Below are 22,551 nucleotides of genomic sequence, written 5' to 3' on the forward strand. Positions count from 1 at the left end.
ATTAGAATGTGAGCTCTTTAAAGGGAGGAGCTGTTTCTTTTTTCTTTAGACTTACATCCTCAGCACATATTAATATCACAGTGCATGAAGGGCCCAAAACAAATGCTTAATAAATGCTTGCTGCCTGTTGGCTGACTCTGAACTTCCACAATGCTTATTATCTATTTCATCTATTCAACAGTTACCTTGCATTATACTTCTATTCAACTATTTAAGTGTTCAATTTCTATAACTAGCCTCCTTCCAAAGAGAACTTGTTATATAATTTGTAATCCACATGGGGCTAAACAGTGCTATTCACAGAAGCCTTTAATAAATACCTGTTTCATAAATTTATCCACATTAGAGACAATATTATTGGCTTATAAGAAAGTTTGTTTTGACAATTTTTATTTTGAAATCATATTTTTTATTTCATTTAATAAGATTTACCAAGTAAAAAACAAAAGAACATACTTTTAAGTTTTAAAACAAAAATATGGATTACTTACAAATGCATCTGTACTACATTCCATATGTACAATGTATTATGTTGCAAAGTTTTCAAAAATCTGAAGATTCAAGGTACAATACCTATGTATTATATGCACACCAAGTATTTTAAGTATAGTTTCTGTCCAGAAAACACCTTTGGCTGACTAAATTGAAGGTATTGCCTTTTACTCCTCATGACAGAAGGCTGATAATTCTTCTAGATATCTGATCTTCTCCATGCTGCAAATGAGTGCTTTGTATTGAGAATTTCTTCTCTAATGTCCACCCTTTACCTCTCCACTTGTCTTCTCCTAAACAATCTCCCAATGCTGAGGACTACCAGAAAGTGAAGCTTCATGTAAATCTGGCACTTTGCCAGACATGGCCAACATGTAGATTTGTTTTGCTGCTTCATTTTATTTCTTTGCTGAAAGGGAGGGTTCTATTTGGACACTGAGGTCAATTCTTGGGTCATCAGGAAGTGTCAATAATATAAGCATAAAGAGCATAAAACACATTTAGAAAAAGATAAAATCGAAGGAAGAAAGGAAAGGAGGAAAAAGAGAAACAAACGAACAAAAAATATGAAACTCAGGTAGTGCTATTCCTTACCTGTAAGACAATATTGAACATTAGCTGTCTGATTCTTAACAGTTCAAGAACTTAATGATAGTATTACAAGAAGAATTGGGAGCAAGTTTAAAGGGGCACTGCCCTACCTAACATAGCTTTACTTGGTCCAATATGAAATATCTTAATGAGAAAGTGCTTAATGGATACTATTCTAGGTATAAAAATGATATAATAGCCTAGAGCAGTAATGGCGAACCTTTTAGAGACCCTATGCCATACCCCTCCCGGCCAAGTACCAGACATGCTCTACCCCTTAGCCCACAAAGGGGAGGAAGCACTCTCATTGAACTGCAGTGAGGAATGTTCTCAGCCAGTGCAGAGGGGGGAGGGGAGTGACTGGCTCCCCTACAGCTCTGCTGTATGCAAGTCACCCACCCTACCCCCCCCCCAGCTCCCATTGGCTGCTGGGCAGAGTGGGGGATGAGAAACAATGTCCTCAGACACAATGGAGAGGGGAAGGGGAGCAGCTCTGCCCAAGTGCCTCTGCCTTTCTAGTAACAAACTCTGGAGGATCAGGATGGTTGGCAGGGGGAGGGCGGCTAGCATGCCCACAGAGTTCTCTGAGTATAACCTTTGCCACCGGTGCCACAGATTTGCCATCACTGACCTAGAATATCTGTCCTCAAGTATAGTTTATAAGCAAATTGGAGAGTCAAGTCATACCAATTGAAAAATTAAAGAAATGGTACAAGGCTCACTAGATAAGTGCCAAATGAGAGGCAGAGAAAATGAGTTGAAAGAGATCACTGTTGTCTGGGATGCTCAAAGAGAAGTTTCATTGAAGAAGTGAGACTTAAAAGGATGGGTAAAATTAGGAGAGGCAGAGGATGGATTTTCATAACCTCTCCATGAGGTAAACAGGTGAGGAAATCCTTATTACTAAGCTATATGTTCAGAGTAAAATGCAAAAGAATTTGATAATTACTCAATTCAGTGACAGAACTGGTTCTATTTGTTTTCTCAATTCCCATTCAACTGCCTTTCCTTTTAAAAAGAAGCTCCTAATTCACCTGTTCACTTAGGCTTTTAAGTTATATGGTTTAAAAAGGTAAGCAAATAAGCACCCTAGAAATATCTCACTGACCCCAAGCAGCAGTGACACACAATGTGTCATAACTTACTATTTTATCAAAGTAAGAAAAGGATCTGTACTATCAGACTCAGAACTTTATGGAGATTGTGAAGATTGGATTTGGCTCTCCTTGGATTAATTGGCTCTCCCTTGATTGTAACAATGAAGGTATTTAGCTCTTCCTTTATTGTTAAGATTAAATTATAATCCCTTGTCTATTTTTAGATTTTAATCCTCAAAGTGTTAACTCAGTACTTAAAGTAGATCTACCCATTTTAACTACAAAAAGGCGTTAACTAACTACAAAAAGGTGTTAATGAACCACAAAAGGTATAACTAATTACAAAAGGTGTGAACATCCATTTCATACATTGAGTGGGCAGTCCTGGAGAGGAGCATCTGCTCTAATTGGTAGACATAAAATTTAGGGGAGGTGACACAATAGAAAAAGATCTTTAAATAGAGGAAACAGAGGCACATGGAGATGAATCAGTCAGTAATCAGGCTTGGAGTGAAGACACTTGGCTTTGGAACTGGACCCCAGGAAGAGTTCATTCAGGAGATCTAAGACTGCTTTCCTTTTATACCATCACCTTGGTGAGTGAAAGGCTGACAAGTTTCCTTGCCTTTCTGGAGGAGTGACATCCACTTGAGACTCCCTTCCCCTGTCTGGGGCTTAGAATTGCTACCTGGCTCTGAGGAAGCCAGAGCTCTTGCTCTCTCTCCCCCCTTTTTTTCTCTTCCTTAATATCTTCCCTCTATTGTAAAAAAAACTACCATAAATTCCATTTTACTTTAGTAATTCATTTTGGGATTTAGAAATTAAATCCCTGGCAACCACCAATTTAATTATTCAGTCCAACCATAATTTAACAAGATCTTTAATTTAAAGAAAATGAAAGTAGTAAACCAAATAGTTGTATTTCAGATTGGACTCTATTCAGTGAGATCACATGACAAATTAAATGGTGAGTGTCTTCTTGGGCTTTGTATTCAAGAATTTCAATGATATTCTATGCTTCCACTTTTAAAAATATCTAAGACTCTCATTTTGATCAACACAATCAATCAATCTATATATATTATGGTGGAAAATAAACAATGGTCTAGTAGTAGCAGCAACATGAGTTAAAGCTTTTGACTAGAAACAAACTTCTTTTATGAAAAATAATGATTTGTTCCCTCAGGGAAGATCTGGTGCATTGTTTATAACTGTCTCGACTGGAAGTTTGAGCCTAGGTTCATTAAGTGAAATGCTATCTGACAGAAATTCAATTTGTACATTAAAGCCTATTATTATACATATATTGATGGGCACTAATGACTAGTCCATTAGACTACAGACATAAACTAATTATGTTTAAAGCTTGAATCATTCTACCCAGATAATATTAAATCATCTGAGACATTTTACAGAATTTCTCCTTTTTCACCTTTTCTATATTTTTAACAAGGCATACTTTTTCTATTTTTCAGAAAGCCAGAAAAATATTACCCTCTCTATAATGGCATTTTACAACTGCTGATACAAATACATTAAAGTAGGTTCTATAAAATTCATCTAATTGGAGGAATTTCATTGGTCCAATGGAGGCAAAATATCATAGTTAAAATACATGATTACCCTTGATGACAGAAATGGAAAAAGGAAAGGACATGAAGATTTCAGTCACTCTAACTGTAATCTTACCCTCAAATTTACTAACTTTTTGTTCTTCCCATGAGGATGCTAACTATAGTTAAATCATTAGTCTGAACCTAAAAGATGGTACATGAAGAAATCTGTAATGATTGATTTTTTTTTACTTTGCTGTCAAAATGACTACTTCCTGATTTTGATTAGCTAGACTGTAATGTGTTCATGGAAAATTGATGAAGAAGGAAAAAGCAGGTTCATGATTTCATAGATAATGTGCTAGAATATCTGTTCCGTTTAAGTCATCAAATACTAATAATTTTTAAGTTCTGCACCTTCTCCCCTCCCATGGGATGAATCCAATCAAATGTTTTATATAAAATGCACAGTATCATATCTAAATTCACCCCCAAAAGGTTTGACAACTTTTGCTGATGTCCATGATAAGTCAAGGACTCACTTGACTAATTTAAATTTCCTTTCATTTTATATAAGACAAAAAAAAAAGACTTAAAAAACATTCTATCTTGCCAGCTATTTATTCCTCTTTGTAAAAAAACTAATTATGTTTAAGGCTTACATTATCCTACCCAAATAATATTAAATCACCTAGAATTTATCCTTCAAGTGAGTAAAAATCTCTTCCTACAGTTTCCTTGTCATTTTTTCTAATATGCAGAAAGCAAGGATTTTATCTCCTTCAATATAAAGGAATTTTACAAGTGCTGATTCAATACATTAAAGAATGATCTAGAAGTCTCATCTCATTGGATGGAAATCTATTCAAAGAAAGTCTAGAAAGGTAAAAATAGAACAAAGTAACACAATAGAAAAAAGATGGCTTGGCTCCCTTATTGCCATTGACATGAATAACAACAGTTTAATGACTCCATTTACAAATCACTGTGGTTCTAACAAAACTTTGGAAGGACATTCAATCAAAAAAATAGCATTGCTGAAATGAAGAATAATTTCCAGTGAAAACAGGCTCATAATTATAAATCAATGCCTTTTCTTCTTCTTCTTTACTTGCAAAACGATGGTGGCTTTTTCGAGCTAAAATTTATATAAGAAAGATATACACAGAAAGCATGTCAATTATCAGTACCATTTTTTAAAAAGCCATTTTATCCCATATTTCTTATAACATTTGCCCTATAAATCAAGAAAATAACAATGAGTATATGCAGAGGTATGCTGATGCCAGTCCAAATCAGCTCAAGAGAACCAATTGTTAAATTTCCAGTGTAACCTTTTGTACCTTGGAAATCAGCAAACAGGGGGCTTGATTTATTATTTAGCTGATTGTTTAGACCTAAGAAACTTATGAAAAAAATGTTAATAAAATTATAATTAAACTTAAAAATTTGTCAAGCGTATATTTTTTTTCAAAGCCAATTTTAACCATTTAGCAGCATACTATTGAACATATATATATCCCTTCTCAATTGGAGGGGGGAAAATATATATATATTTGTTTATTTTGTTGTTGTTAAATTTCCCAATAAAAGAACTCCTTATTTTTACCTCTCATCCATTGATTTATGTGGATTACAGGTCTATAAATAGTTGCCTGGTGGGGGTACCAATACACAGTATTAATTCCAAGATGGAAGGTAAGGATTAAAAAAAAAAAATAGTTGCCTGGCCCTAGATTCAACTTTGGCTTTCATTGGTAACTAAGCTACCAGGAAGAAAAAACACTAGTATAACTAGTATTTTAATCCTCTTATCAAGAAAAAATGTAACATGAAGATCAACTAGTCTATCCAGTAAGGACATGCTAAACAACCTTCACTCTGCTCTTTCATACTTATTAACAATGAAGCCTTTCATTCCCAATCACATGTTCTATGCCACTAACTTTTGAGCAATACACATTTTTAATTGTTTTTTTTAATTAATCAACTTTCAGATCATTTTAGCATATTTCTAAATAATTAACTATGACTAAATGTGCTCAAAGAATAAGCAGGATTATTGATGGTAAACAAAAACTAAGGGCAGCTTTGCAGACAAGTATAAAAGAATTTTAAAATTACAAATTTACTTAAATTTTTTTTCATTTGACCCTCATAATGTCATTCATGTCTATAAAGGAGCCTTTCTTTCCTTTTCTAAATGTCTGTGTAACTCCTATCATTACACTAAAAACAATCAACCATTTGCTTCCTAACACCATCACTTGCAATTATAAGCATGATTCCAGAGAGGGGAAAAAACCATTTCATATTAGCTATTTCTAAGACTTTTAACCAGGGGTCCATGGGGCATTTGAACTTGAAAAGTGGGAAAAAAATACATCTCTAGTTTAGTTTATTTCCTTTGGAATCCTTAATATATTATAATTTACATATTTAAAAATATTATTCTGAATAGTCCGTAGGTTTCATTAGACTGATATATGGGTCTATGACTCAAAAGAGATTAAAAAACTCTACTAAGACTTTCTAGGAAAGATTTTTAAAGTCACAAGTATCTGTATCTGAATTAAATTTATGATTTTATGCCTTGAAAGAATAATATTCAGTTTTTCAGAATGCCTATTAACATTCTTCATCTTTTCAAAAAGGATGGTTAGGGAATGTGACTACCTCTAAGATCCCTTGTGTCTATAAAGCCTATGCTTATTTTTAGTGAATGAACAAAACAGGACTCAGTATCAAAGCTACTATTCTAGCAATGAGCTAAACTTCTAAAATCATATAATGCTAAGTAACAAAATGAATTTTCCTACTTTTAGCAAACAGGACTCAGTATCAAAGCTACTATTCTAGCAATGAGCTAAACTTCTAAAATCATATAATGCTAAGTAACAAAATGAATTTTCCTACTTTTAGCAGCATGTCTCATCTCAAATAAAGAATTTTTGTTATTACTCAACTACTTTTTTTTTTCCACTTAGTTCTACCTGAAACTTCTGCATTTCTTTACAAGGAAGCACTCAATCCAGTGAGGCTGGTAAATTCCTAATGGGTAACTCTGGAGAAAAAAAATGTACATAATAGACACTTTTAACTTTGATTTTTAACTTTTACCAAGTTTAATTTCTTCATCACTTTCATAAGTCTAGACAACGAAAAAACAATAAATCAAGTCATGATTTAAAGCATCGGCCAATTTCAAAGGTATAAATACTCACACTGAAAATTTAATAATCAGCTCTCTCAATCTTGTGAGCTAGTACCAACACATTCCTAATTTTACCAAAATTATGAAATCTCCACAAAAATGAATTACAAATTCAGTTTTTTCTTACCTTCATTTACAAAGAAGTCTGCCATGTAGAATGACATTCTAATACCTACTGGTGAATGGACTAAACCCTTTAATTTCTTCCATTCAAAAGCATTCTTCTCTGGATGCCACTGAACACCATAAATTGGGTACTCTTTGGCTAAATTAAAAACACACACAATTGATAATAAAATACATTAAAATGTCTTCCACATTAGCCTTAAATTTAATCTTATTTATAAATCACTATTTCATAGACACCCACAATAAATTCTTATTTCAATCAATACTTCATGGGAACAAGGAAGTTACTGTGGGGGACAGAAGGCCATGTCAGCGGAATGCAAGTGCTGGGGTTTTCCAAACTTGAAAGGCGTTCAGGCTTAGGCTTAGAGACAGATTGGTCCATCTCGCTCTGAAGGTCACCCTAATAAGTTTAGAGCGGCTCATCACTGCAATATCTTGGTTACCAAGTGATGTATAATTTTTGTGGCTACAGAAATTCAAAGAACAGTCTACCAATGTATGAGAGGCGATCCCCATGCAAAGGACTTCATATTTCAAACTTTAAAAAATACATAAATAATAAGAATCTCTCTATGAAAAAATAAATTAGAGGATGTTTGTTGGGATTTAAAAAAAGGACTTCATAGATTTTTCAAAGTATAGAAGAGGCATATTTTAATCCAAAGTAGAATGCCTGCAATCTGACATACAACACTGAGAAAGTTTCAGTGTTTGTGAATATTTCACAATACTGTACATGAATATTTCACAATAAAACATTTTATTTTATTGTAACTTTCCACAATATGGTTAGTTAGAGTGCTCCTTTCCCAATAAGCAAAGTACAAATAAACTCTAAACTTTGGATTACATCTCAGCTAAACATGTGTTTCACTAAATATACATAAATACATTCATTACTCCTCACTGCCTACTCCTTTGTATCTTTTCATCTACTAATACAAAAATGAGAATACAGAACTTGGAATCATGAAGATGTGGACTCATATTTGCCTCTGACATAAGCTGTGTGACATTAGATGAGTCATTTAACATCCCTGACCTTCAGTTTCCTCATCTGAAGAATAAGGAAGCTGAACTAGATGACGTCCTAAGTTGTTGAGCTCTAAATCTATATAATTCCCTTAAATCAAATTAAAGCAATACAATAAAGTTTACCAAGTACCAATTATTGCACGTCACTGTATCAGATGCGGTTGGTAAGTTCTTTCTAACTGGGGTTTATCACAACTTGATATTAGCTGGTTTCATTCATATGCAGCTGGGTGGGGCAATGGATAAGAGTGACAGGCATGAAGACAAAAAGGCTCATCTTCATGAGTTCAAATCTGGCCTCTGACCCTAGCTGTATGGTCCTGGGCAAATTTTAAAAGTGATTTTTGCCTCAGTTTCCTCATCTGTAAAAAGAGCTGGAGGAGGAAATGCCAAACCACTCCTGTATCTCTAACAAGAAAACCTTAATTCGGGTCATGAAGAACTGGACATGACTGAAACATGACTGATACATATATAAGTATGTATATATACGTATCATCAGAGTAGGAAGAGATTAAGAATTACCTGTTTAAACTCTTAGATGTCCTAAAGACATATTACAGGTTCTACCTAAATTGAACTCATTATTTTCCCTCTTCCTAAATTCTCTATTATTGTCAAAAGGGCCACTGACCTATCAAACCCCAAAGCTCACAATCTAAGTGGCATCCCTAATTCCTCACTCTCATTTTCCTCATATGCAATTCATGGGTAATCCTAATTTCTTTCTTGTTAAACCCTTATCTTCCATATTAGAATCAATTCCATGTATTGGTTCTAAGGCAGAAGAATGCTAAGGGAAGGCAACAGGTGTTAAGTGATTTGCCCAGGATCACACAGCTGGGAAGTGTCTGAAGCCAGATTTGAACCCAGGATGTCCTGTCTCTAGGCCTGGCTCTCAATTCACTGAGCTACATAGCTGCCTCTGACTAATCCTAATTATTATCTCTAATAAGCCTTTTCTCATTCCATTTTCTCTCTCCTCCTTCTCTCCCTCCCTGTCTCTCTCTCCCCCCTATCTCTGTCTTCCTCTTTCTCTCTCCCTACCCCACCCTTTCTCCCCTTCTCCTTTTTCTCTCAAATTAAGCACATTCATCACTCCTTCTAAAGACTGAATCAACTAAGTAACTATGAAAGGACAGAAAAGGACCTCTCTGACCCAAAGTCCAACTTCATCTCTCCCTTCCTTTAGAGCCCTAAGTGGTAAGTCTATTCTTAACGCATCAATGCCTATGACCAATAGGTAAAAATAGAATAATGCTATATGACTAAAAAGAATGTTAATTGAAATAAAGTATAGTGTTAACTGCAGAATAAAGTAAAATAAAACACATGTATACCTTCCATTGTGGAGATAAACTCGATGCCTTTGTATGTATTCGTAGATAAAACTGTGTAAAATTCACTTAGCTTCTTATTCTCCATAAAAGTCTATGGCATAAAAAAAAAATTTTTTTTAAGATTACACATTTGTTTTTTTCTACAGTTGAGGCTAAACTCACTATCTTCATTCTTTTTTTTTTTTTTAAATAAGAAGTACCTTCAAGGAAAGGCTCCACTTATGAAAATTTGAAGTTATGGGTTCTGTTGCCAATGCCACTAACAAGTCCTTAGGGAAATTCTGAAACATCCTACTTTCATTTATTGCTGAAATTTAAAGAGAAAGAGAAATGAATAAAACTCACTAGTATCATATGTGTTCAACCCAAAGACAACACTTACTGGAATAAAAATCAACATATTCAAATATATTACTAAACTCAATTCATTACAATTTTCTTGAATTCATCTACCAAAATCAAATGTTTCAAAACAAAAACAATATATCACATGTAAAAATTTAATTGAATGTGTTATTAAGGAGCAAGGATAGAGAATGAATGAGTCTTGAAGTCTGTCAGGCTCATGTTCAAATACATTTACTGATGAAAGATTAAGAGGTAGAAAGTCAACCAAATCTCTCAATATATTTCTCAATAAATACATCCAATCAAGTAGGTTAGTCACTTTGCAAAGATGCAATGTTCTACAGAAATATCATTTGAGAAGAGACTAAGTAAATTAACAATGGGAAAAATAAATCATTTCCTGCCATTCTTACATCAACTATCACACCCCTCCTTCCAGATCCCAGTATCATTCCTATTCTATGTATCCCCAGTCATAAAAGACTGACTCTACCGCAATATCTTTTCCCAGAGATCACTCTCTTATACAAATGCACAGGCACACAAATAACCACATATAAAGGTAAACAGACACAGCCTTAATTTTATCCAAAATATTTGTAGCTACTACTTTGGGCTCTTTTTGGGGTGTGGGAGAAAAAATAGAAAGGAAACTTCATAAAGAGAAAATCTTTCTACTATTCTAACTGCAAGGTATAATCGTAATATTAGGAATAGATGAATTCAAGTATTGTCTTAGATGCATATTCAAATATTATCATAACTAAAGTACTTAACTTCTCAAGGTCATACTTTAATGGAAAGAATTTCTGTGTTCCCTATGAGGGCGGAGTCAAGATGGCAGCTTAGAAGGAGCAGAAGTTTAGATCTCTGAATACCCTTCCTAACCGATCACAAACTGAATGCTCCCAGAGGACTGAAAACCAAACTTAACAACGAGACAGAGCCAAGGAACCCTCCTGCTGGACTTAATTCAAAAGGTACGCCCCCTGAAAAGCCAGAATCCGAGAACACTCTGGTTTAAGGGGAATACAGAAGGAAGGTCCCAGGACCTATCCCCGCTCCCACCCAGAACAGCGGCAGCGGGAACTTCTGAAGGGGCAAAGGTGCTGGTCTGAAAGGCATAGCTTGCAAGCAGGGCTTGCCAAGTTCAGAGCGTCCAACACAGATGGAGGGGAAGGAGCTAGAGAGGGAGCATAAACCTGGCAGCCTGGCCAGAGCTGTGGAGATGCTCCATATTTGCTCCAGCCTTCCAGGAAGTTTTGAGAGCACACCCAGCCCAACCAAGCTGAACTTAATCCCATTAAAAGTCTCCAGAACTCAGGGAAGCCCAGGCTCCACACCCATCCTCCTTGACTGCTGGACTTAAATCCAATCAAAAGCCTCCAGAGGACAGAGAAGCGCAAACCCCAACAACCCACCACCAGAGACTATACTGAGAGATCTCCTGTTAAAGCTCCAAGAGGAGAGATTGACAGAAGCCCCTAAAACCAAAAAAATGAGAGGAGCAAGAGCACAGACAAATACAGAGAGTAAAGAAGGGGTGAATTTGAGCAAACAACAAAAAAAGAAGAAACTACAATAGACAACTTCTACTCAGCAACAGGAACAGAGGGGGAGAGATCAGCAAACGATAAATCAGAAACCCCAGTGAATTGGATACAGACTGTGAAAGAACTCGAAACACAATTAAGAGAGGCTGAAGACAATTGGGAAAAGATCTTAAAAATTAAAATAAGTCATCTGAAAACAGAGGTACTTGAATGAGAAAATACTGTCTTGAAAGCCAAAATCAACCAGCTGGAAAATGAGGCAAAGGATATGAAAGATAAGGCAAAGGAGATGAAAGATGAGGTAAAGAGGATGAAAGACGACCTTCAAAGAAAATCAGACCAGAAGGAAAAGGATGACCAAAATGCCAGTGATGAAATCCAGTCTTTAAGAACCAGAATACAACAACTGGAATTAAGTGACCTCACAAGGCAGCAGGACACTATAAAAAAGAAAAACAAAAAGAATGAAAAAATTGAGGAAAATATGAAGCATTTCATTCACAAAACAGACAATTTCGAAAATTGTTCAAGAAGAGACAATTTAAGAATCATTGGTCTAACAGAAGACCATGACAAAAGAAAAAGTCTGGACATAATACTTCAGGAAATTATTCAGGAAAACTGCCCTGATATCCTAGAACAAGAGGGGAAAGTTGAGATTGAAAGAATCCACAGATCACCCCCTGTATTTAATCCCCAACTGACAACACCCAGGAATGTTATAGCCAAATTCAAAAACTATCAGACAAAAGAAAAGATATTACAAGCTGGCAAGAAGAAGCCATTCAGATACCACAGAAACACAGTGAAGATAACACCGGATCTGGCTGCATCCACACTGAAGGAAGAAAAGGTATGGAATATGATATTCCAGAAAGCAAGGGAACAGGGTCTACAACCAAGAATCAACTATCCATCAAAATTGACTATATTCTTACAGGGGAAAGTATGGTCATTCAACACAATAGAAGAATTCCAAGCATTCATACAGAAAAGACCAGACCTAAACAGAAAATTGGATGTCCAAGCACAGAACTCAAAAGAGAATCATCAAAAGGTAATTTAAAAAGAGGGGGAAAAGAAAAACAAAACAACAACAAAAAATTTTTAAGAGACTCAATAAGTTAAAATGATATGTATCCCTATAAGAAAAGAGGTCATTGGTAACTCAAAAACCTGGGCATCTAGAAGAATTACACTTAGAGGGAACAGTGACAAAATGTATAGGATGAAAGAACAAGACATAAATAGATATATAGATATATGTATGCATAAATACATATATGTGTGTGTATATATATATATATATATATATGTATATATATACATATATACATATATATATATATATATATATATACAACCAGAGCTAAAAAAAAAAGAGGTTAATACTAAAAGAAATGAGAAAAGAAACAAATGGGGGTAAATTTATATGTCAAAAAGAAGCTCATGACGGGAGGGGGGAGACCATCAATACATTGGAAGGGTAAAGAGATTGGAGATAGGAAATACTCAACTCTTACATGCTTTGAAACTGACACTAAGAGGGAAGAACAATCCAATCCATTGGGGGCAGAGAATAGATTTGCACCCTATAGGGGAGTAGAAGGGTAAAAAATGGACTGGTGGGGAGGGAAGCAGTACAAGGGGGGGGCAATTTTAAAAAAACTACAGGGGGAAATAAGGTGGGGGGGGGTAGAAAGGGAAGTAAAATAAGTGTAGGAACTAGGGGGACTGATTATAAACAAACATTGGTATAGAAGGAAATAGTGAAAGAAGAAAAGGGAGGACCAGGAGTAGAAATCAAAACGCTGGGAAATACACAGCTAGCAATCATAACTCTGAATGTGAATGGAATGAACTCACCCATAAAACGAAAGCAAATACCAGAGTTTGTTAGAATCCAAAACCCTACCATATGCTGTCTGCAAGAAACACACATGAGGAAGGTAGATATGCATACTGTGAAAGTAAGAGAATGGAGCCAAATCTATTGGGCATCAACTAATAAAAAGAAGGCAGGAGTCACAATAATGATATCTGACAAAGCCAAAGTAAAAATAAATCTAGTTAAAAGAGATAGGGAAGGTAACTACATCCTGATAAAAGGTAGTATAGACAATGAGGAAATATCTGTACTCAATATGTATGCACCAAATGGCATAGCATCCAAATTTCTAAAGGAAAAACTAGAGGAGCTCAAGGATGAAATAGATAGCAAAACTATACTAGTGGGAGATCTGAACCTTCCTCTATCTGAACTAGATAAATCAAACCAAAAAATAAATAAGAAAGAGGTGAGAGAAGTGAATGAAATCTTAGAAAAATTAGTTAGTAGACATGGAGAAAAATAAATAGGGACAAAAAGGAATACACCTTCTTTTCAGCAGCACATGGTACATTCACGAAAACTGACCATATATTAGGGCACAAAAACATTGCAAACAAGTGCAAGAAGGCAGAAATAATAAATGCAACCTTCTCAGACCACAATACAATGAAAATAATAATTAGTAAGGGTACATGGAAAGAAAAATATAAAATTAATTGGAAATTAAACAATATGATTCTCCATAACGAGCGAGTTAAAGAACAAATCATAGAAACAATTAATAACTTCATTGAAGATAATGACAATGGTGAGACATCCTTTCAAAACCTATGGGATGGAGCCAAAGCAGTACTCAGGGGGAAATTTATATCCTTGAGTTCATATATTAACAAATTAAGAAGGGCAGAGGTCAATGAATTGGGCATGCAAATTAAAAAATTAGAAATTGAACAAATTAAAAATCCTCAGATGAAGACTAAATCAGAGATCCTAAAACTCAAAGGAGAAATTAATAAAATTGAAAGTCAAAGAACTATTGATTTAATAAATAAGACTAGAAGCTGGTACTTTGAAAAAACAAATAAAATAGACAAAGTACTAGTTAGTCTAATTAAAAAAAGGAAAGAAATAAACCAAATTGACAGTATCCAAGATGAAAAAGGAGACCTCACCTCTAATGAAGAGGACATTAAGGCAATCATTAAAAACTACTATGCCCAATTATATGGCAACAAATATGGCAATCTAGGTGATATGGATGAATACTTACAAAAATATAAATTGCCTAGACTAAAAGAGGAAGAAATAAATTACCTAAACAACCCCATTTCAGAAAAAGAAACTGAACAAGCCATCAAAGAACTCCCTAAGAAAAAATCCCCAGGTCCAGATGGATTCACAAATGAATTCTATCAAACATTCAAAGAACAACTGATCCCAATATTATACAAACTATGTGACAGAATAAGCCAAGAAGGGGTTCTACCAAATTCTTTTTACGACACAAACATGGTACTGATCCCAAAGCCAGGCAGGTTAAAAACAGAGAAAGAAAACTATGGGCCAATCTCCCTAATGAATATAGATGCAAAAATCTTAAATAGAATACTAGCAAAAAGACTCCAGCAAGTCATCACAAGGGTTATCCACTACGATCAGGTAGGATTCATACCAGGAATGCAAGGATGGTTCAATATTAGGAAAACCATACACATAATTGACCATATTAACAAGCAAACTGACAAAAATCACATGATTATCTCAATAGATGCAGAAAAAGCCTTTGATAAAATACAATACCCATTCCTATTGAAAACACTAGAAAGTATAGGAATAGAAGGGCCTTTCCTAAAAATAATAAACAGTATATATCTAAAACCATCAGCAATCATCATCTGCAATGGGGATAAACTCGAAGCCTTCCCAATAAGATCAGGAGTAAAACAAGGATGCCCATTATCACCTTTGTTATTTAATATTGTACTAGAAACACTAGCAGTAGCTATTAGAGAAGAAAAAGAAATTGAAGGTATTAAAATTGGCAATGAAGAGACCAAGCTGTCATTCTTTGTGGATGATATGATGATTTACTTAAAGAATCCTAGAGAATCAACCAAAAAGCTAGTCGAAATAATTAACAACTTTAGCAAAGTTGCAGGATACAAAATAAACCCACATAAGTCATCACCATTTCTGTACATCTCCAACCCAGTTCCAGCAGCAAGAATTTGAAAGAGAAATTCCATTTAAAGTCACCCAAGACAACATAAAATACTTAGGAATCTATCTGCTGAGACAAACACAGGAACCATATGAACACAACTACAAAACACTTTCCACACAGCTAAAACTAGATCTAAACAATTGGAAAAGCACTGATTACTCATGGGTGGGACGAGCTAACATAATAAAAATGACAATCCTACTCGAATTAATTTACTTATTTAGTGCCATACCCATTGAATTACCAAAAAACTTCTTTACTGAATTAGAAAAAACCATAACTAAGTTCATTTGGAAGAACAAAAGATCAAGGATATCCAGGGAAATCATGAAAAAAAAATGCAAAGGAAGGAGGACTTGCAGTCCCAGATCTCAAACTATACTATAAAGTACTGGTTATCAAAATTTGGTACTGGCTAAAAGACAGAAAGGAGGATCAGTGGAATAGACTTGGGGTAAATGACCTCAGCAAGACAGTCTATGACAAACCCAAAGACCTTAGCTTTTGGGACAAAAATCCACTATTTGATAAAAACTCCTGGGAAAATTGGAAGACAGTGTGGGAGAGATTAGGTTTGGATCAACACCTCACACCCTACACCAAGATAAACTCAGAATGGGTGAATGACTTGAATATAAAGAACGAAACTATAAGCAAATTAGGTGAACACAGAATAGTATACATGTCAGACCTTTGGGAAGGGAAAGATTTTAAAACCAAGCAAGATTTAGAAAGAGTCACAAAATGTAAAATAAATAATTTTGACTACATCAAATTAAAAAGTTTTTGTACAAACAAAGCCAATGTAACTAAAATTAGAAGGGAAGCAACAAATTGGGAAACAATCTTCATAAATCAGGATTTAATTACTCAAATTTACAAAGAGCTAAATCAATTTTACAAAAAATCAAGCCATTCTCCATTTGATAAATGGGCAAGGGACATGAACAGGCAGTTCTCAGCCAAAGAAATAAAAACTATTAATAAGCACATGAAAAAGTGTTCTATGTCTCTTATAATCAGAGAGATGCAAATCAAAACAACTCTGAGGTATCACCTCACACCTAGCATTGCCTAGATTGGCCAACATGACAGCAAAGGAAAGTAATGAATGCTGGAGGGGATGTGGCAAAGTGGGGACACTAATTCATTGCTGGTGGATTTGTGAATTGATCCAACCATTCTGGAGGGAAATTTGGAACTATGCCCAAAGGGCGCTAAAAGACTATCTTCCCTTTGATCCAGCCATAGCACTGCTGGGTTTGTACCCCAAAGAGATAATAAGGAAAAAGACTTGTACAAGAATATTCATAGCTGTGCTCTTTGTCGTGGCAAAAAATTGGAAAATGAGGGGATGCCCTTCAATTGGGGAATGGCTGAACAAATTGTGGTATATGTTGGTGATAGAATATTATTGTGCTAAAAGGAATAATAAAGTGGAGGCATTCCATGGAGACTGGAACAACCTCCAGAAAGAGATGCAGAGTGAAAGGAGCAGAACCAGGAGAACATTGTACACAGAGACTAAGACACTGTAGTACAATCGAATGTAATGGACTTCTCCATTAAGGGCAATGCAATGTCCCTGAACAATCTGCAGGGATCTACAAGAAAAAACACTATACTTAAGCAGAGGACAAACTGTGGGAGTAAAAACACTGAGGAAAGGCATCTGCTTGACTACAGGAGTTGAGGGGATATGATTGAGGAGAGACCCTAAATGAGCACCCTAATGCAAATACCACCAACAAGGAAATGGGTTCGGAGCAAGGACACATGTGATACCCAGTGGAATCGTGCGTCAGCTAGGGGAGGGGTGGTGGGAGGAAGGGGGGGAGGAAAAGAAAATTATCTATGTTCCCAATGAATAATATATGGAAATGACCAAATAAAATAATGTTTAAAAACTAAAAAAATTTTTTTTAAATTAAAAAAAAAATAAAGGGCCTCCTTTCTGGTCAGGCTCTTTTCTCAAAATAAACAAATAAATAAATAAATAATAAAGAGTTCCCTACACAAATGAAATTATAAATTAGCATAAGAAAAAATACCAGCTCCCTACTCCTAATAGTTGATTCCTAAAAGTTAACTATAAATTTGGAACTTGTTGAAAGAAAGGGAGGGAGGGGTGTATTATTTAAAAGAACCTAATTTGCTCAATTATTCATTATGAAAAATAAGGAAATATATTTTCTGTAGAATGAATGAATAGCTTGTTTTAAATGTGTATTTTACATTTTGTAATATTCTCTATCTCTTGGCTTGGTCTTAAATTCTTTCCTTTCCCATAGATCTGACAGGTATATGGGAAAGAAAAGAATTTAAGACCAAGCAAGAGAAAGAACATTACAAAATGTAAAATGATTGTACAAACAAACCCAATGCAACCAAAATTAGAAGGGAAGCAACAAATTAGGGAAAAAATCTTTATAAAAAAACCTTCTGACAAAGGTCTAATTTCTCAAATTTATAAGGAGCTAAATCAATTATACAAAAAACAATCAATCCATTCAATTTGGAATTATGGCAAAAGGGTTTTAAATGACTGCCTGCCCTTTGATCCAGCCATACCACTGCTGGGTTTGTAGCCCAACGAGATAATGAGTAAAAAAACTTACAGAAAAATATTTATAGCAGCGCTCTTTGTGGTGGCAAAAAATTGGTAAATGAGAGGATGTCCATCAATTGAGGAATAGCTGAACAAATTGTGGTATATGTTGGTAATAGAATACTATTGTGCTCAAAGGAATAATGAACTAGAGAAATTCCATGCGAACTGGAACAACCTCCAGGAAGTGATGCAGAGTGAAAGGAGCAGAACCAGGAGAACATTGTACACAGAGACTGATACACTGTGGTACAATCAAATGTAATGGACTTCTCTAATAGCAGCAATGCAATGATTCAGGATAATTCTGAGGGACTCATGAGAAAGAATGCTATTAACATCCAGAGAAAGAACTGTGGGAACAGAAACACAGAAGAAAAACAACTGCTCGATCACATGGGTTTATGGGGATATGACTGGGGATGTAGACTCTAAATGATCCCTCTATTGCAAATATGATTAATATGGAAATAGGTTTTGAACAACGATGCTCCAGGAGAGGGGAGAGGGAGAGTGGAGGAAAAGGAACGAACACGAACCATGAAACCATGGGAAAATATTTTAAATTAAATAAAAATATTTTTTTTAGTTTATCTGCATTATTATTTTTAAAATATATAATGGTATGATTAAAAAAACACAAAATCATTTAAAAACATTAATGAATCCACAATGGCTTTTTGTCATGGATTTCTTCACTCGGTATATGACAATAATACAATTACAATCAATATGAATTTTCAAAATTTGGTGATATTAAAAAGAAGTTTTCACATTTGAAAGTTTGGAACTATTACTTTAGACATACTACTCCCCTTCTGTAAATAAGGATTTCTAAAAAACTCCCAAAGACCTTCAGATCACTTTTTCAAAGGAGTAACACATTGGGGCCAGAGTATAAAAAAAGATAACGATATTCATTGCTTTGTGATCCTGGAAAATAAATTCATATTAAGGAATCTTTAACAGAAAACCTACCTTTAGTAAAGTTTAATGGCAAAGCAATTCCAGAAGTGTTGGTCGGAGTTAGTAATTGCTTCCCACTGGTTAAGACAGTAAGCTCTTCAAATCCAAGGCATGTTCCCCAAATGGCAAAATAATCTCCTCTTTTAAAAGCCTTTATAAAGAGAAAGAAAAAAGAAACTAAGTTCATATCATGATCTTGATGACAATAAAATACATAACATGTCTTCCAAAATGATTTCTAACACATGTTGCCATCTGTGATCCATGGACCTCTAAGGAGCTACAAGGATGCTAGTTTACTATGAGTCAGTATAATAAATGAACATATCTTCTGTAGAAAAAAGAAATATTATGTCAACACATATATATATTATTTTTTGACTGCTGGCTGGTTTAGTCACAGTAATTACAAATCACTTAAAAATAATATTGAATTCATAGTAGCTTTTGGTCAGGAACAAGGCTAAGAATCTGTGGATATGTAAACACTACTAATATCATATAAGGATCCACAAATATATTTACATGAAAAAAGGATCTTCATACTTGAAAAGTTGGGAATCATTAGTCAAAAGTCTCTACATGAGAATATTTTAAATTCAAAATTGTAAGCCTTTGGGGCTCTCATAAAAAAAGTTATTTGAATACCAGTTGATACAAGTTTTAAATATATATAAATCTGAATTTACACAAAAGAAATTCATAAGTAATTTTTTGTTTTACAAAATGGTTTCTATAAGGTTTCTTAAAGAATAACAAATTTCTCTACTATGTTTTAAATTACAACATTTGCAAAAATTCAAGTTCATTCATGATATTAATATGATAAATTACTGAGCAGTTAAAATATGCAACATACTAAAGGAGATAAGAGATGTATAAAAATAATTTGGGACTTTAAGCAGTAGAAGAAATGAGACACGTACATAGTTTTAACTCAGGAAAAGTTCAGTGTTCCATGAGTGATCCAAGTAAAATGCAATAGGTCAAAAAAAAGCAAGAAATTGTATGTATGATCAAGGGCTTCCTGGAAGAGGTAAAAAATAGGTTGGGCCTTGAAGGATGAGTATGATTTGGTAAAAAAAAAAAAAAAGAATGTAGTTTGGAGACAAGGTATTTCTGATACATAAAACAACAGCATGAGAAAATATACCAAGAAGAAGTTTACATGAAATTCAAAGAGGACAAGTACACCTATTTGGTTAGAGCATAGGGTTTAGAGAAGTAATAGAAACTCAAGTTGGAAAGGCAATTTAGTCAGACTATGAAGAGAACTGTATGTCAATGCTAAGGAATTTAAAATAAATCCAGACAGCAATGGTAAGGCACTGATTATTTTAGAGGAAGAAAGGAGCTTGATCAAAGCAGTATACAAAATCCATTTGAGAACAGAGAGAAGAGCAGTGCTAAGGATTAGAAATGGGAAGACCAATAGGGAGCAGGAAAGGGTAAGGGCTATTAAAATAACCTAGGAATTAAATAATAGGGCCAAACTGGGGTAAAATCGGTGAGAAAGAAAAAAGTAAATTGGATTTGAGATAATTTGAACAAAGAAAAGAATTTGGCAGTTGACTGATATGTGGTGTTAAGGGAAAATAGGAGGTAAAGATGATTTCGAGGCTTCTAATTCCAATGGCTTCAGAATGGTAGTATTAATGAGAATTGGGAACTTGTGAAGAGATACTGATTGGAAGTAGAAAATAAAGGGATGTGAGTAAGATTAGTTTGGAGCATTATGGGTCAGAGAAAACAAGGCCCACACATGGAATTGTAAGGGTAGGAATGGATCTCAGGGCATAAGCAAGGCTAGAGATTTGGGAGTTAACCACATAAATAGTGGAATCCACAGGAATGGATGATATTACCAAGGACCCAATAAAAACTCATGTGGTGAAAGAACCTTGGGAAACTACTTCATTCAAGGAGTGAAGAAGAAAGAGGAGTCAACAACAAAAAAGGGGATTTCTGCGAGAAGGAAAAGAAACCAGAGAGCAAAATTTCAGAAGCTAAATGAGAATGTCAAGGAGATGGTTGAAAATGTCAGGTACTTTAAAGAGGTTAAAGACCCTGGATGGAGAGAGTAGGCCACTGGGTTTGACAATGGGTAAAGGAGATGAATGACTGAGCTTTCAATGTCCCTCCTGGATTAGGGCATCATGGAGGGAGGAATGTTTTAGACTTGGAGTCAGGAGTTTTCAAACCTGTCTGATAAATCATTTATACTCCCCAGGCCTCCTTTCATTATCTGTAAAATGAAGGAACAATACTTCATGAGTCTGAAATCCCTTCCAATGCTAAGCCTTGTGTCTGGCAAGGATAATATGACACAGGAGGGAAAAAAAAACAACCCATAAAATTGAATGATTATGTGTGTGAGTGTGTAGCTAATTCTGATGTTCCTCAAGAAAGTAGAAAGTAAGGATTTAAACAAAAGAAAAGTCAGTATGTGAAACAAAAAAAGATAAACAGGGACAGAAGCCAGACCTGTTGTAGGAGGATCAGTTAAAAGCTTTTTATAATGGCATGTATGATTGAAAAATCTGTTACCCTAAAAAGAACTACATATCCCAAGAGCCCACTGCCTTCCTGTCATTACTTACTTCCTGTAGACAGAGGATAAAGGGTGTGGACTTTGGAGGCTCGCTCTCTCTGAGGTAGAATCAGCATTGATGGTGGTGAGTGGGGTTGACTAAAAAATGGCTAACCAGCCATGGGCGTGTGATCATTATTTTGTATCTTCTTTATTCCTTGATTTCTCATGATCATTAATAAATCTCTTTAAATATATTATTATTGAGATTTAATTTTAACTTTTATAGGCAAAAAGGATATGCATGTATTTGTAGGCAGAGGGAAAGGAGATGGTGGAAAAGACAAAGATTAAGATGCTGGAGAAAGGGAATAGTTGAGAAAGAATAGTCTAGAAGATGGAAAGTGATGGGGTCAAAAACATAGATTAATTTGAAGATGAATTTAGACACTGCTTCCCCTGAGTAGAGAAGAAAAGATCAATGTTTGCATGCAAGCAGAAATATTCTGAGGTAGACTATGGAGAGAAGGTAAGGGAGCTTTTTTTTTTCCCAAACCCTTACCTTCCAACTTAGAATCAATATTGTGTATTGGTGCCAAGGCAAAAGAGCAGTAAAGGCTAGGCAATGGGGGTCACATGGCTAGGAAGTGTCTGAGACCCTATTTGAACCTAGGACTTCTCATCTCTGGGTCTGATTTTCAATCCACTGAGCCACCTACCTGCCCCCTGAGGCAGTACTTTTAAAGTGCTTTGTAATAAAATATAAAGCACTGTATAAATGTAAGGTAGTGCTATATTAATATTGATTTTTATGACAAAATATGAGTAAGATTATCTGCCACAGGTGAAAGAATAACAGGTGATAGCATTTGGGAAGAGTAGAAACAATTTGGAGCATCTTTCAGTTCAATAGTATGCATTCATTAAACATCTACTATTCCAAGGCATTAGGCTAGGAGTTGAAGGGACAGGGCCTGTACAGAAGAATCAGTAAGAAATAGACAATGACTATTTAACAGTAATAAGCTGCCAGCTGA

At 35.0% G+C, this 22,551-nt stretch overlaps 1 protein-coding gene across 1 annotated transcript in view; it reads right to left on the reverse strand.

Annotated features, from left to right (window-relative positions):
* Positions 1-386: 386 nt before the first annotated feature.
* The window catches only part of GGH (gamma-glutamyl hydrolase), a 38,515-nt gene continuing 16,350 nt past the window's right edge, over positions 387-22,551 (reverse strand). Inside the window, exons 5-9 of the mRNA XM_007487062.2 lie at positions 18,997-19,135; positions 9,655-9,761; positions 9,455-9,545; positions 7,075-7,212; positions 387-4,871 (exon numbers count right to left, since the gene is read on the reverse strand). Of these exons, the coding sequence (XP_007487124.1) occupies positions 4,750-4,871; positions 7,075-7,212; positions 9,455-9,545; positions 9,655-9,761; positions 18,997-19,135 (597 nt within the window). The 3' untranslated portion in view covers positions 387-4,749. The remainder of the gene's footprint in view (positions 4,872-7,074; positions 7,213-9,454; positions 9,546-9,654; positions 9,762-18,996; positions 19,136-22,551) is intronic.

The sequence above is a fragment of the Monodelphis domestica genome, chromosome 3 (assembly GCF_027887165.1).
Source record: "Monodelphis domestica isolate mMonDom1 chromosome 3, mMonDom1.pri, whole genome shotgun sequence".
In the NCBI taxonomy this organism is placed as follows: Eukaryota; Metazoa; Chordata; class Mammalia; order Didelphimorphia; family Didelphidae; genus Monodelphis; species Monodelphis domestica.